This window comes from Mobula birostris, chromosome 7 (assembly GCF_030028105.1).
Source record: "Mobula birostris isolate sMobBir1 chromosome 7, sMobBir1.hap1, whole genome shotgun sequence".
NCBI lineage: Eukaryota > Metazoa > Chordata > Chondrichthyes > Myliobatiformes > Myliobatidae > Mobula > Mobula birostris.
The window spans coordinates 99,671,326-99,688,267 of record NC_092376.1 but is presented as its reverse complement, the minus strand read 5'-3'; the positions used below and the strand labels follow the sequence as shown (position 1 = coordinate 99,688,267).

The following is a 16,942-nucleotide window of genomic DNA, read 5'->3' as shown; positions in this document are numbered from 1 at the left end:
ATTGAATTCCAGTTCTCACTTCGAGTGAGAACTTCATATTTGTTAAAATTCTTTTTCTCTAGTCTTATTTCAATGACTTCCTTCACCATTTGGTCCCAAAAGCCATTGGTGCAGTACAGTAATTTAGTGCCGTCGAGGTCAGTCCTATGGCTATTGTGAATGCAATGTTCTGCTGCTGCCGATTTCTTCAGGTAACCCAAACGGATACACCTCTTGCTCTCTGTGATACGGATTTTCACTGTGCTGTTATGCATGGGGAATCCTGTAAATGCCAGCCATGCTGTGGACCACCTGGAAAAGGGATACCTGTACCCAGCTGCAAGCCCAAGAAGAGTTTATTTGTTTTCTATGTGATTACAGTGTCTGACCTTCTTAACACATCTGCACTAAAATATTTACATTTTATTTTTAATCAATTTTCTCCTGTGGACAGAAATATCCACAATATAACAAGATGCTGAGCTTAGAAATCCAGTTATTAATGAAACCTGATGAAAGGAAAACAAAACTTTATTAAAGAACTTATCAATCATGAATCACTTTTTAGTCGCCCTGGCCTTTAGTATTATCATGGAAAAGGACAGAATCAGAGAGGACAGGAAAATTTTTAATTGGAGAAGGGAAAATTATGAGGCTATAAGGCTCAAACTTGCAGGTGTGAATTAGGATGATGTTTTTGCAGGGAAATGTACTATGGACATGTGGTCGATGTTTAGCGATCTCTTGCAGGATGTTAGGGATAAGTTTGTCCCAGTGAGGAAGATAAAGAATGGTAGGGTGAAGGAACCATAGGTGACAAGTGAGGTGGAAAATCAGTGAGCCTTACGTCTGTGGTGGGAAAGCTGTTGGAAAAGATTCTTAGAGATAGGATCTATGGGCATTTAGAGAATCATGGTCTGATGAGGGACAGTCAGCATGGCTTTGTGAAGGGCAGATTGTGTCTAACAAGCCTGATAGAGTTTGTTGAGGAGGTGACCAGGCATAGAGATGAGGGAAGTGCAGTGGATGTGATCTACATGGATTTTAGTAAGGCATTTGACAAGATTCCACATGGTAGGCTTATTCAGAAAGTCAGAAGGCATAGTATCCAGGGAAGTTTGGCCAGGTGGATTCAGAATTGGCTTGCCTGCAGAAAGCAGAGGGTTGTAGTGGAGGGAGTACATTCGGATTGGAGGGTTGTGACTAGTGGTGTCCCACAAGGATCAGTTCTGGGACCTCTACTTTTCGTGATTTTTATTAACGACCTGGATGTGGGGGTCGAAGGGTGGGTTGGCAAGTTTGCAGACGACACAAAGGTTGGTGGTGTTATAGGTAGTGTAGAGGATTGTCAAAGATTGCAGAGAGACATTGATAGGATGCAGAAGTGGGCTGAGAAGTGGCAGATGGAGTTCAACCCAGAGAAGTGTGAGGTAGTACAGTTTGGAAGGACAAACTCCAAGGCAGAGTACAAAGTAAATGGCAGGATACTTGGTAGTGTGGAGGAGCAGAGGGATCTCGGGGTACATGTCCACAGATCCCTGAAAGTTGCCTCACAGGTAGATAGGGTAGTTAAGAAAGCTTATGGGGTGTTAGCTTTCATAAGTCAAGGGATAGATTTTAAGAGTCGCGAGGTAATGATGCAGCTCTATAAAACTCTGGTTAGGCCACACTTGGAGTACTGTGTCCAGTTCTGGTCACCTCACTATAGGAAGGATGTGGAAGCATTGGAAAGGGTACAGAGGAGATTTACCAGAATGCTGCCTGGTTTAGAAAGTATGCATTACGATCAGAGATTAAGGGAGCTAGGGCTTTACCCTTTGGAGAGAAAGAGAATGAGAGGAGACATGATAGAGGTACAAGATATTAAGAGGAATAGATAGTGGACAGCCAGCGCCTCTTCCCCACAGCTCCACTGCTCAATACAAGAGGACATGGCTTTAAGGTAAAGGGTGGGAAGTTCAAAGGGGAGATTAGCAGAAGGTTTTTTACTCAGAAAGTGGTTGGTGCATGGAATGCACTGCCTGAGTCAGTGGTGGAGGCAGATACACTAGTGAAGTTTAAGAGACTACTAGACAGGTATATGGAGCAATTTCAGGTGGGGGGTTGTATGGGAGGCAGGGTTTGAGGGTCGGCACAACATTGTGTGCTGAAGGGCCTCTACCTTGCTGTACTGTTCTATGTTCTGTGTCATTGAGATTTTATGAACTGTGATTATTGAAATGGAGGCAAATGTGATGACCACTATGTGCATAGCAAGTCCTCCAAATGAGTAATGCAACAAGTAACAAAATGTTCTATTTTTTCTGTTTTGTAGGCTGAGAAATGTTGCTGTGACATCAGGAGGATGGTTCCTTTATTCTTTGAATATCCCTTCCATAGGATATGAAGCCTGGACTGTTGGTTTACCATCTTATCTCTGACAATGAAGCACATTTTTAATGCTTATCACAAGCTTCAGCTCAGATATAGTATCCATGTTCCTGAAAAGGGGTCTATATTCCCAAATGACTAATGTGGTGGTTGGACTGAACAAATTGTGACATATTAATCATCGTTTTCACGAATGTGTTTTAGGATATGATGATTTGTATTGGTGGTGCTGTTGTAAGAACAAAGGAAACCTTTTGGCTGCTTGTTCCTGCTTTGTTGTTAATTAATATTGAGACTAATCTTTGACCTCAGCATCACTTTGCTGTACTAGGTTATATATCCCTCTACTTCCTTTATTATTGAAAACTCTTATAAAACACTAACCACAACGAAGTCTGCAAATGCTGGAAATCCAGACCAATACACTCAGCAGGTTGGACAGCATCAATGGAAATGAATATGTAGTTTTACGTTTTGGGGCAAGGCTCTTCTTTAGGACTGAGAAGTAAGGGGGAAGATGCCAGAATAGAAAGGTAGGGCAAGAGAAATGAGGTTAGCAGGAAGCCGATAAGCGATGCCAGGGTGGTGGGAAAGATCAAGGTTGGAGTGGAAGGAATGTAATCCGAGAGTGGACCTTAGGAGAAGGGGAAGGAGGAGGAAGTAATAGACTGGTAAGAAGTATAAAGTCAGAGTGGTGAATAGATTGGTGGTGGGGGAGAAGTTCAATTACTGGAAGGGGAAATTGATATTCATGCCATCAGATTGGAGGCTGTCCAGCTGGAATATGGGGTATTCTCCTCCACCCTGAAGGTGGCCTCATCTTGGCACGAGAGCCCATGGATCAACTCATTGGAATGGGAATAAAAATGTTTGGCCACTGGGAAGTCCCGCTTGTGGCAGATGGTGCGGTGGTGCTCAACGAGACGGTCCTACAATTAATGGTGGTCTCACCAACGTAGAGGATTCACTCTATGATCAGCAATCTAGCCTTTACTGCCCTTGAGGGTAGAATTCCAAAGATGCACTACCTTCTGGGTGAAGACGTATCTAGTCATCTCTGCTGTTTATGACTAACCTCTTATTTTGAGTCCCCCAGTCATCCCATCCTGATGAAAATCATTCTGCATAACCGTTTAGAGTATTTGAATGGAATCTCTATACTCCGAAGCGTAGGTCTAGTTCATCTTTTCTCTTGGAATAATTGATGGCATTCCAGGAACCATTTTGCTTAACACTTTTGTGCTCCCTCTGTTTGCTCCAATGCTGAATATTCCCTTAAGACACTTGTGTAAGGTTCTGCTGAGACGTATTGATTTATTAATTCCTGTACTCAAATTCTTTTGCAATAAAAGCTAACATACCAGTTATGTATTTGCCTTCCTAATTGCTTGGTGTGCCAACATGTTAACTTTGTGATATATGTACAAGGAAACCCAACTTGCTCTGAACATGAGCACCATGCAGTTCCTCATTATTTAGAAAAACACTGCTCAACTATTCTTTTACTGAGTTGGATAACTTTATATTTGTCAGAAAAGATTTCATCTGCCATATGTAATTTATTTTTCATATTGAAAGCTCTTGGAATTCTCTAACAACATGGGTTTGTAACTGCCCCAGTGTTTTTCTCATCCCGAGATGATTCATTTACCCAGGATTTACGTACAATTTGACCTGCAGCTCATGACTCCATCCATGAACTGAGCTATTCCAACTGCTTCTATCTCTGTTGCCTCATTTGTTTCTGGGTCCATCTGCTATTTTGGAGCTCATGCATGTATATTGATAATCAAGCCAGCTCCTGTCTCTGGCCTTGGTCAATTTTTAGCTCGTTCTGTCATTCATTATACTTTTTTGCACTGTTTACAGGATTTGATGTTCAACAAGTTCAACAGATAACCAGCCTTTTTCAATTTGTCTCCAGTTCTGTTGAGAGGTCATCAATCTCTTATTTTAAATTAGTTTTTCTGTCTCTGCGGATGCTGCTCGATCTGCTGAGTTATTTAGCATGCTCTTATTTTTGTCCTAATAGATTTTTCAGTTCATTATTTCAAGATCATACCTCTTAGGGTCATTATTATAAATTCAAATAATAATTCATCATGAACAGCTAATCCTATTCGATTTATAATGTCCCTGCCAATTGACTTATTTTTCTAAATATAAAATTCCTCTTAATTACCTCCTGCCAGTCATGTAATGGTATTATTCTGTGGAGATGATCTCACAACCTCATAGTTTTCAGTTTGTGTTGCCCCAGTGCAAGCAACCATGTACACTAGGATATCACCCTTACGTAAAAATCGGTAGTGACGAGCACCAGATATCAAGAAGAACATTGTGTGTCTTTTATGTTTGAAGGGAACAACCTGTGCATAAACTAACAAAAGCAGCAAGTTTGCATAGTTCATTTCTAACAGATTTGAGTGTTGGGAAATTCAGTTTCCTGGGTAAAATTTTCAACGATCTAAGGAAACAATTTTGAAGAGGTGAGTTTCAGCTTAATGCCAGAAAGACAGTAATGTCATTTCTGGGCAACCTTAATATGTTGCAGAGGAATGGCATCACAGTGACCATTGTGAGGTCATATTTAAAAGACCAGCATGTTCTCTAGATGGGTAAAAGGGAAACCTGAAAATAGGAAGGCATAGGTTTTTTTTATCCTGTGCTGAGCTTGTTGATCCCTGCTGGCTTGCACTTTTGTCTTCTGTGATCTTGGGTTTGGAATAAGAGTTGCACCTGATTATGATTCACTTTTGCTTCCTGTTATGGAACATTATCTGGTTAACCTGAATCCTTCAGAACCTTAACATTCTGTGAGGCTTTGAGCTGAACTAATGTTTGCCCTATCCCATCATAAAATGTTTATCACATGACCATCTCTACCACTACCATTTACATCATCTATCCTTTGTCACAATCAGACATAATAGATAACAAATCCAGTAACATAACCACATCTTGTATTTCATGCAATGTTTTTTAACATGGTGACACTCAAAAGATAGATCTAGGAAAACCTGATATGAAGCTATGTTAGATGTATATTGGAATTGGTGACCAATGGGATGTGAAAGGATTGGATTGTCAGGTTTGTCTGAAAGGAGGTGAGAGACATGAGGTTCATGGAAAGAATTCCACAACTAGGCAGTTGAATGAATTGTCATAATAGAGGATCAAGGCAAATGCATCTTGTGGAAGAGGTTGTAATTGGAGAAGACAAGTATGCAGTTGTTGAGCTGCTACTAGATTGGGAGGCAAGGTAAACCAATGTACATAGGTAATGGATAAGCACTACACCACTATGTCCTGCCTATTCTGTATTATAGTTTCATCAGTACCCTGGATTGCGTTGATGGTTGGGGGTGGGGTGGAATGTGTTGTGGAAGCAGAGTGGACAAATGTAAATAAGACTTCTTTATGTCAAAAACATAAACTAATATAGAATGTAATTTCCATTCATTTCTTTTACTGGATTTTCAGTTCTTCATGCTCTTTGATTTGTTGGGTGTGGTAAATGATGAAAACATGGACCAACTGCTAGTTCGTCCTCCCTCTGTCTGTTTCTCTGTCTCGTTCACACTTTCAGCAAGTCATGCAGCAACTGTTAATGTCTCAGACTTTTCACGATTGTTTCTCTTTCCATACATGTTGCTTGATTTACAGTATTCCATTTTTGTTTCACACAATCAAAATTTGTACTTTGATATATTTTTATTATTCCATATGAGACCTTGTCTGAGAGATGACCGTAAGAGCCTTAACAACCAATTTTTTCCACTCCTCTTTGGTCCAGGACTGCTTGATAAATTGATTTAAACATTAGAGCTCTTGTACTCTGAAAGATATATACATAACTTGGATCATTTTTATACTAAAATCTCCATTGATCATGTGCTTTGGTGGACAGTAATGAGTTAGAGTAGTGTTATTGCTGAGGGGAAATTGATTTTTTGAGCCAGGATTCATGGCAGAGATGTAAAAGGAAGGAAGATGGATGATTTTATACACCCCACAGTCTTGACCACCTTTGAGAGAACTGAAAAGTTGACATAAATCTTACATTGGACTCGTCTTTACAATAGTTCATTATCCTACGTCAGGTGCGGTGGAAGTAGCAACGGCATTACAATTTCTAAAGTCAATGTACTGATGGGTGGCGAACTGAAGCTGTGACAGCACAATCTCAAAAGCAACGCATTCAAATATAACACACTACTTGCTTGGCACCTCACTGAATTCATTACCGATTACACAATGTGTTTTATAATATGCTTGCCCCGTATTCTATCGAGAAAAATAAGTGAAAGATTAGATGGTTTAAGCTAGTACAAAGCTCACAACAATTTCCGTTTATCTTACGAACATTCAGCGGAACATTTGCCCACGTAAAATTTTGCTCAGAAGAGTTTAGTTTTTTTAAATTTAACTTCCAGTGTTCACTACAGGTACGTTTGCAATGCTGCCAGTCCATGATCTCAGGTAATTTGTCTAAATCGCTATTATTTCTATAAGAGTGTCACCGCCGTTAGCTTAAAAGGGATCGTGATAGAGGACAACTGAGCTGAGCCCCACCCTGTCCTTGTCCAGGCTGACTCCACACTTTTAAATGTTAGATAACATTCAGACTGTTGGCCGTTTTCGTCTCCTGCGACACCACATAACTCTTAACTATGTCAGCTGATCCAGACAATTTTCCGAGCTCTTCAGTATTTTGAGATAGACGCAAAGACTTACTCAGAGAGAATCTAGTGCTTTTGCGGGATAATGCTAACTCTCCTCAGCAGAGTTACTGAAAATAATTATTTTCAAGACAATAAAAACAAACCGAGTAAGTGTTATCACTGCAGAGCATCCGTTGACGGGTACATGAGAATATAAGATAGTGTGTGGGGTGGGGAGAAGGACAGATTCGCATCGCCAGTAATGTAATGGCGCTTTAAACTGCAGAACATAACAACCTGGAAGAAGGCGAGAGGAAAAAGCAGTGGAACCACAGTTCCCACAATGTCTACGGTTTCTCCCCGCCCCTTCCTGCCTATTGCGCAAGCGGGTTAGGGGCACGTATTTGGACCAATCGGGAAAGGTTTTGGTCTGTGGTGAAGTGGCGGGCGGAGCGAATGGGCAGCGGTGGTGTTGCTGGCGGTGACGTCAGCGGAGTCAGGGCGAATGCTCCATGTGAAGTTGGCGCACACGCGAGCCGGTTCCTGACGTCAGGGCGGAGAGCGGGGGCTAAGCCGAAGCGGGTGGCGAGACGAGCGGTGGGTCCGGGGTTCGGGTGCTGTGTGTGTGTAAGGGGAGCCAGTCTCTCACTCCCCGTCTCTCGCTCTCTCTTTCTCTTCTCCCTTCCCCCCCTCCGCCAAGCGCAGCTGGAGTAGCAGCACCAGAAGAAAATGGCGGACGACCCTACCGCAGCCGACAGGAACGTGGAGATCTGGAAGATCAAGAAGCTCATCAAGAGCCTGGAAGCGGCCAGAGGGTGAGTATAGTCCGGTGGGCAGCTCTTGCTTCCCCTGTCTCCGCAGTGAGGTCACAGGGATGGGAATTGGGAAGGAATGTGGTAGATGGATGGGGGGGCGGAAGGGGATGGTCACCATTGCAACCAGTTGTAAAATGGGTCTAAGAGAGAACCGCGGGCTGCGCCAAACTTCAACCGGGACTGGGTCATCCACCTTTGCACCGAGATGTCAAAACGTTTGTGCGTAGTCTTTAACTTCTGTTGCGGTAGTGAAGGTAACATTGTGAGCATTATATGTTATTGGTGGCATTTAGAGGTGCGTGTTGTTTTATTTCTAATACACGCACGAACAGTCTAAAACCTGGTCCTCAAGCTGTAGAAAGAAAATGGCAACTGGAAGATTCATGAGTGTCGAGAGAGAATATCTTCTGTGGAAAATGTGTGCTTTGCTGCGCGGATAACCTAATCCACGTTGAGAAGGTAGCTTTCATGAGTTACTTTTTGTTATTCGTAGGCTGGGGCAGCGGTCTTTTTGAAGGAAGTGATTGAGAGCGGTTGTAGATCACGACTGCTTGTGTAATGCAGTGACTCCCCCAGTTGGCCATGCATGTAGTTGCCAAGGCCTAAAGAATAGTATAATGGGAATATGGAAAATTTGTTGTGGGGGGGGGAACTAATGGGGTTAGTTCTTTGATGTGATATATTTCATAAATTATTAACTTGCCACTTTGATTTTTTTTAAAGATATTGGGTAATCCATTTGAGGAAATCCAGTCTTTCCTCTCTCATGTCACATTGCAAGAGTTTGTAGTCATTCTTTTCCCATGATCTTTATTGTTTTCTGGTGTAATTAACTCAACTGTCAACGGAATAAGGCTGAAAGATAAAGTACAATTGTATAATTACCAGCTGATTGCGACAGTTGTTTGGTATGGTTCAGGTTGATGTAAAAAGGTGCTTTGTGAATAATCTCAGGTGAGTTGTCCAGCACAGTGTTTGCTTCAGTCATTTCATCTGGCTGATTGTCAAGTAGTGAAGGAGGAAGAGAAAGGTGGGTGCTGGTGTTAAATTTTGAAGCTTCAAAGTGTACATCACATGATGTCTTTGTTATAAGTAGTAATGTGTGATCAATGCAGATTTCAAACATTGCTCCATTCAGCTGCTGTACAGGATCATTACTTTTCAATGTCACTAGCTGTTTCTTCATGGAGTTGTTTAAAATCAGCATTAAAGCACGTTGTGATAGCTGTCATTTGTTGCCACTCAGACCTACGTCCATTTGTACTGCAGCTAATGTTACACAGCATAAAGAGTTGTTCAGGTGCTATTTTCGTCTGGTAGGACAAAATCTTCAGCTTAACAGGTATTGCATTTTTGTTTGTCTCAAAGTATTTCACTGAATTCTTATTCAAGTTGTTATTGCAGAACACAACCAGTTTGTTCTCACAAATAGGGGACTATATATAAGACTATCATTCAAAAATTAGTATGAAATGTATTGATGGACAAAATTGGATACGAGGTATTGGAACTTGGTCAAGGAGCTGTTTTTACACAGATACATGTATCTCAATCAAAAAAGAGTTTATCCCTTGGATAGTTTCTAGTTAAATGTGAGTCCAAGATGCATGGGAACTGGAAATCAGAACTTTCTGAGACTTCTTGAAGACACTAGGATTGTAGGAGTAACAGACATGGGAAGACAATGGCAAGTATAATTTTATGAATGAATTAGAGAATTTTTAAGTTGAGACTTGGTTTAATTATCTCTTCGCTAGAGTAAGGCATAATTCCACAAACTTCCCACTGTAACAATAAGTGGAGTAGCAGTTAGCATGACACTATTACAGCTCACGACATTGGAGTTCAATCCTGGCATCCTCTGTAAGGAGTCTGTAGGTCCTCCCCAAGGAATATATGTGTTTCTCTGGGTGTTCTAGTTTGTAAGTTAGGGATTAATCAAGGTAGTGGGGTGACACAGCTTGAAGCGCAGTATCTTTAAATAAATATGGTTTATAGTTTGGGTTGCCCTCCCTGGTCCTCACCTACCACCCCACCAGCCTCCGGGTCCAACATATTATTCTCCATAACTTCTGCCACCTCCAACGGGATCCCACCACTAAGCACATCCTCCCCCCCCCCCCCCCACTTTCCACAGGGATCGCTCCCTACGCAACTCCCTTGTCCATTTGTCCCCCGTCCCTCCCCACTGATCTCTCTCCTGGCACTTATCCTTGTAAGTGGAATAAGTGCTACACATGCCCTTACACTTCCTCCTTCACTACCATTCAGGTCCCCAGACAGTCCTTGCAGGTGAGGCGACATTTCACCTGAGAGTCGGCTGGGGTGATATACTGCGTCCGGTGCTCCTGATGTGGCCTTCTATATATTGGCGAGACCCGACGCAGACTGGGAGATTGTTTCGCTGAACACCTACGTTCTGTCCGCCAGAGAAAGCAGGATCTCCCAGTGGCCCACTTTCAAATCTCTTACTAGCTGTTCTTTCAGTTAGTCCTGACGAAGGGTCTCGGTCCGAAATGTCGACTGTACCTCTTCCTAGAGATGCTGCCTGGCCTGCAGCAACTTTTATGTGTTGCTATACAAAGGGAAAGTTTTCTCCCCGCCTCAAACTTTACTCTAGTTGCTCTTAATTTGCATTTTATGATTCATTGTAATTAACAATGCTTTTAGTACTGCTCCATTCCAAGCAGATTGCTGTGGTTTTCTTTGGAGTAATCAGTTCTGACAACATTGGGGTTGAAGCCTAAATTGGATTTAAGTGCTAATGGGATATGGTCACAATTACTTTTCTAGTTGATGAAGGGCACACACCCTTTTTGTTATGCAGATAAGCCAATCATGAAACTGCAAGCCTGTGATTTCCAATAGGTCATGGTACCCTACTTGACAGATTACAGATATCATTCACCAGAGAGGCCATCTTCTCCTCCTCCTCCTCTTACTTGAGAAGACCTTGGACAGCAAATCTTGAAACTCCTGGCTGCTGCAAAATTTCTGCTTAGTAGAGACTTAACTACTGCAGGGTGACCACCTTGTGTCTTGCTGCTATGCTCACTTTTGCCATGGTGTAAGAATTGATTTGTCACACTTATTGTGCCCTCACCCTTCAGTTTGGCTGTCCTTCATATAGTTTCTGTTAATTGGGTTTATTCAACTCATTATGACATTGATCATTAGCACCTGTTTGTGATCTTTGTTTAATCTCCAACAAAGAATCAAGTAGTGTGTTACTTAATGAGCTTTGAATTTAATTTGTTTTGGATTTCCAGCATCTGCAGACTTTCTCATGATTGCTATTACTTTCTTTAACGAATGACAAAAATTCTCTCAAATGTTTAATATTTTGGAAAATGAATCTTGGCAATCTAAAATTTGATCTTTTATGCTGATATGGAAGACAAAAATAAATATCCAAAACAAAACTGATCTTGTGCCTAAAACTTTAGCACAGAACTATATTACAGACATATTTAGGAAAGTGATAAGAGAATGATTAGTGTTAGTTGGAGGACTGAGTTGTTAGGATAAACTTAATAAAAGAAATTGGGCTGTTCAGCCTTGGAAGGAAGGTGACCTTGTGCTTTGCACAATTTACAATACAAACAAGCCACTCAACCCAGCTGGTCAATGTTGATGTTTGTATACCACACAAATATACTGTTAGAATTAACTCTAAACCTGTATTGTGCCTTAATCATCTGAAATCCTATTGGATCGCTTCTGGTAAATGGGGTTTCATTCACACTTTTCAAAGCCTCTGAAATATGCTGGGCAAGAAATCCAGTGGAAAGAGTAAATTATGAGCACTTAATGAAATGCAGAGACTTGAGAACATCATGTTTAGAGAAGTAAAGCAGAACTTGTGAAGTTCAATGAGTGGAATAAATTGGATCGAATAATAAGCTAAATCATAGAAATTGCATGATTAATTGTGTTAGTGCCAGTCCAAATCACAAAATTTGTGGCTAGTGATTAAAAGTTCTGCTTGGTCTGCTGACAATTGTCTGAGTGAATTTTTGGGTATTTACTCTCCTGGACTATGAGACTTGTCTGCTTCAACATCCTTGTATCAATGAATTGGAAATACTCTTAATTTTTTGCTGAATGATTTCTTTGCAGTGTAATCTGTGACTTGTTTAGTTTTTACCCACCATATCAGATGCATTCCAGATCTGCAGCTTGCTGTTTCTGGTCTAAGGCCTTGATCTTCAGGTTTGAAGCCAAAATCCCTTTTGTAAATTATTTTGTTTAAAGTTGAGCCTCATAATTAAATATCCCTTAGCTTTGGGTTTTAAAGGGAGTGATCTCAGTCTGTTATTGCTTCAAACTTTCTGACACAGTAGTATTCTTGTCCATGTTCTCTTCAATTATTTTAAGTGTTTTCACTCCCCTTCTGTATTGTGGTAAGTAGAATTGTAGGAGTGTAGGTGATGGACATCAAACTGGCAGCTGAGTACCATGATCAACCATCATGGGACATTACATCCTGATGCCTTTCAGATCATTGTGGGGGACTTCAACTAGGCCAGCTTGAAGAAGTCTGCTGATCTATGGTGTTTAAGATTCAACAGTGAGTTGTTGACAGGTGCGAAGAGCCTGTGTTGATACTGCAGTTCTGGAAACTTAATCATTATATTTAAGGTGCATGCAGGTAGATAAATATTTGAAAGATTGGGAGTTTTATGGACTGTGGGGACCTGGCACTGGGTTCTGTGGTGGTTAAGACATGGTGAATAGTGGGATAAGTTTGATGTCCCAGGTGGTCTCCAGCTTTCTTGTGTTTTTTGTGCACAGTATCCAATCTTCTGAGTTGAAACATTAAAACCTCTACCACGTAGTAAAGTAAATTTGCCTTTTATTCTTCCATTTCAAAGTGGATAATTCTATAGTTTGTACATTTTCTTTGGCCATCACCTCCATTCACTTGTCCTTTCACAGGCTCTTGGTAACCTATCCTTATTTCATCAGCAAATTTTGCTATACTGCAGTTGATGTTTTCATTTATGTATAATTTCTCCAATGCATGACATTAGGGGTGATGTGGAATTTCCATTTGTGTCCCATTAATCGTTCCTAGTACCTGAACTGTCTAAACCCCTCTCTCAGGTAACAAGAAAAAAGTTTAGACAGATCTCTTAGCTTCCGCTATCCCCACTCATAATGCTTTGAGGTTTCTTTCTTTTAATAACATTAGCTGCTGTTCATGATATAATTTGTTTCCATGAGGCATAGGATATTCATTTGACCAGATTGCAGTGCCCTGCCACATTTTGAAACCATTAGCTTCATTTACCAACCTTCATTCTGCATGGGTCAACTGTAGCCTTCTTGCCTTTGATTAATGTGGTGAGGTCAAATTGCACTCGAGGATCTATAGTACATAATCTCAAAAGATCATTGCTGCATTAACAGGGTGATGTTTTGGGGTTAGACATTAACTCAAGGTCATAAGAGTGGGGAAGTTCAGAGCACTATTGAGAAATCATTGCTATACATATCCATCATTAAAGACAGTTTTTAAAAAAAAGTGGGTGATTTTATGGAGTGCAATGAAGCTCTTTGGGATATTATGCTAAATAAATGCACATTCTTGTTGACCGATGTGATAAAGCAGTGGTCCCCAGCAAGGAAACGATATGAGTCAGCTGCTCCTTTTCTTTATTCCCGGTCAAGCACTGTTGAACTTGAACATAGGGTTGCCAACTGTCCCGTATTTGCCGGGACATCCCGTATATTGGGCTAAATCGGTTTGTCCCATACAGGACCCCTCTTGTTCCGTATTTCCTCCGCTAAGGTACAGCGTTTCTATGAAACCTTTCGTGCCGAAATGGCGTAAAGCGGAGAAGCAATTACCATTAATTTATATGGGAAAAATTTTTGAGCGTTCCCAGACCCAAAAAATAACTACCAAATCATACCAAATGACACATAGAACTGAAAATATATAATACTAACATATAGTAAAAACAGGAATGGTATGATAAATACACAGCCTATATAAAGTAGAAATAATGTATGTACACTATAGTCAGGAAGATGAAGGCAAAACCGATTTGGGCGGAAAAAGTCCGCACGTACTCACATGCGCATGTCATGTATGTGCGCACAGATGCCCGTGCAAGGCTTCATGGTCATGGTAGTCTTTCCTGGGGTAAAGTGTCCCGGGATTTGAGTGCTACTTTTGTTCCTTATTTGGGAGTGAGAAAGTTGGCAATCCTAACTGTAAAAGACATGTTGAGGTGAGTTTAACCCTACTTGAACACCCGCCCCCAGTCCGCGGTGCAAGAAAGGTTGGGGACCCCTGTGATAAAGTACATATTGCAGCTTTTGCTGAAGTTAGTAGTTAAAGTTTTGTGGATCTAATTGCATTAGTTTTTTCCCCCCTTTTTCACCAGATTGAATTAAGTGAACAGCTGTGATTTGCAGGAAGAGTATCAGTGTCTCTTGCAGCACTCCTAACGAGACATTGTTTTTGGCTTGTATTGCTGGAGTGGCTGAGTTGCATGTAACTCTCCAATCATGTACATGTTAGACGTCCAGTTTTAAGACTCCTGGAACAAGGTTCTACTGGATTGTGTGTGCTCTTGGCTACTATAATTTCAAGATCACAGCTTGGCAGGGGGTGACTTCATAAATTTATTGGAATTTTTCTGGCTTTGATATTTCCTCTTGTTTCTGCAGTTCCCAGAGAAAATGCATTTGTCTGAAGTGAGATTTTGATCAGCTTGTTAAGAAAATCCTGCTTGTAACTGTGTTTATGTGTACATTCACTAATTACGCTGCTGCATGTTAATCTAACAATTAACCCTTGCCTTTTAGACAAATATGAAAATTTCCTTTGGTTTCTTTTGGTGAGCCTGATAGAGATATCAGCATGGTGTGTTGCCTCCCAGGTGCCAGGGTTTGGGATGCCTTGGATCGGGTCCAGAATATTCTGAAGGGAGAGGGCGAGCAGCCAGTTGTCTTGGTACATGTTGGTACCAATGACATAGATAGGATAAGGAAGGAGGTCCTGAAGAGAGATTTCCGGGAGTTAGGAATGAAGCTGAGAAGCAGGACCTCCAGGGTTGTCATCTCGGGATTGCTACCTGTGCCACGTGCTAGCGAGGGCAAGAATAGTAGGATCAGGCAGATGAATGCGTGGCTGAGAGACTGGTGCAGGAGGCAGGGCTTCAGATTCTTGGATCATTGGGATCTCTTCTGGGGGAAGTATGACCTGTTCAAAATGGACAGGTTACACCTGAACCCAAAGGGGACCAATATCCTGGCGGGAAGGTTTAATAGAGCTGTTAGGGAGGGTTTAAACTAATTTGGCAGGGGGATGCGAACCGGAATGATAGAGCAGAGGAAGGGGAAAACAGAAATAAATCTAAGATAGTGAACAGTAAAAATGTCAGGAAAGACAGGCAGGTGATGGGGCAAATTTGTAGCCGTTGGGATGAGTCGCAGTGAAATCAAAGTGAAAAGTACCAAATACTGATCTTAAGGTGTTATACTTAAATGCACGCAGCATAAGAAATAAGGTGGATGATTTTGTCGTACAGCTACAGATTGGCAGGTATGATATTGTGGCCATCACCGAGACGTAGTTAAAGGATGCATGTCTCTGGGAGCTGAACATCCAAGGATACACGGTGTATCGGAAGGATAGGAAGGTAGGCAGAGGGGGAGGCGTAGCTTTATTGGTAAGAAATGATATTAAATCATTAGAAAGAGGTGACAGGATCAGAAGGTGCAGAATCTTTATGAGTTGAGCTAAGAAATCACAGGAGTAAAAGGACCCTGATGGCAGTTATATACAGGCCTCCAAACAGCTGCAGTGATGTGGACTACGAATTACAACAGGAAATAGAAAAGGCTTGTCAGAAGGGCAGTGTTATGATAATTGTGGGGGATTTTAACATGCGAGTGGATTGGGAAAATCAGGTCGGCACTGGATCTCGAGAGAGAATTTGTAGAATGTCTGCGAGATGGCTTTTTAGAACAGCTTGTTGTTGAGCCCACTAGGGGATCGGCTGTACTGGATTGGGTATTGTGTAATGAACCAGAGGTGATTAGAGAGATTGAGGTGAAGGAACCCTTAGGAGGCAGTGATCATAATATGATTGAGTTCACTGTGAAATTTGAAGAAGAGAAGCGGAAATCTGATGTGTCGGTATTTCAGTGGAGTAAAGGAAATTATAGTGGCATGAGAGAGGAACTGGCCAAAGTTGACTGGAAAGAGACACTGGCGGGAAGGACGACAGAGCAGCATTGACTCAAGTTTATGCGAGAAGTGAGGAAGGTGCAAGACAGGTATATTCCAAAAAAGAAGAAATTTTCAAATGGAAAAAGGATGCAACCATGGCTGACAAGAGAAGTCAGAACCAAAGTTAAAGCAAAGGAGAGGGCATACAAGGAAGCAAAAATTAGTGGGAAGACAGAGGATTGGGAAGTTTTTAAAAGCTTACAAAAGGAAACTAAGAAGGTCATTAAGAGCGAAAAGATTAACTATGAGAGGAAGTCAGCAAATAATATCAGAGTGTACTAAAAGCATTTTCAAGTGGATAAGGAGTAAAAGACAGGTGAGAATAGATATAGGACCAATAGGAAATAATGCTGGAGAAATTGTAATGGGAGATAAGGAGATGGCAGAGGAACTGAATGAGTATTTTGCATCAGTCTTCACTGAGGAAGACATCAGTATACCAGACACTCAAGGGTGTCAGGGAAGAGAAGTGTGCGCAGTCACAATTACGACAGAGAAAGTACTCAGGAAGCTGAATAGTCTAAAGGTAGATGAATCTCCCGGACCAGATGGAATGCACCCTCGTGCTCTGAAGGAAGTAGCTGTGGAGATTGCGGAGGCATTAGCGATGACCTTTCAAAAGTCGATAGATTCTGGCATGGTTCCGGAGGACTGCAAGATTGCAAATGTCACTCCACTATTTAAGAAGGGGGCAAGGAAGCAAAAAGGATATTATAGGCCTGTTAGCTTGACATCGGTGGTTGGGAAGTTGTTGGAGTCGATTGTCAAGGATGAGGTTACAGAGTACCTGGAGGCATATGACAAGATAGACAGAACTCAGCATGGATTCCTTAAAGGAGAATCCTGCCTGACAAACTTATTACAAT

The 16,942-nt window shown here is 41.5% G+C and overlaps 1 protein-coding gene across 1 annotated transcript in view; it reads left to right on the top strand.

Annotated features, from left to right (window-relative positions):
* Nucleotides 1–7,488: 7,488 nt before the first annotated feature.
* Nucleotides 7,489–16,942, top strand: part of LOC140200339 (eukaryotic peptide chain release factor subunit 1) — a 59,062-nt gene continuing 49,608 nt past the window's right edge. Inside the window, exon 1 of the mRNA XM_072263531.1 lies at nucleotides 7,489–7,828. Coding sequence (XP_072119632.1) covers nucleotides 7,743–7,828 — 86 coding nt within the window. The 5' untranslated portion in view covers nucleotides 7,489–7,742. The remainder of the gene's footprint in view (nucleotides 7,829–16,942) is intronic.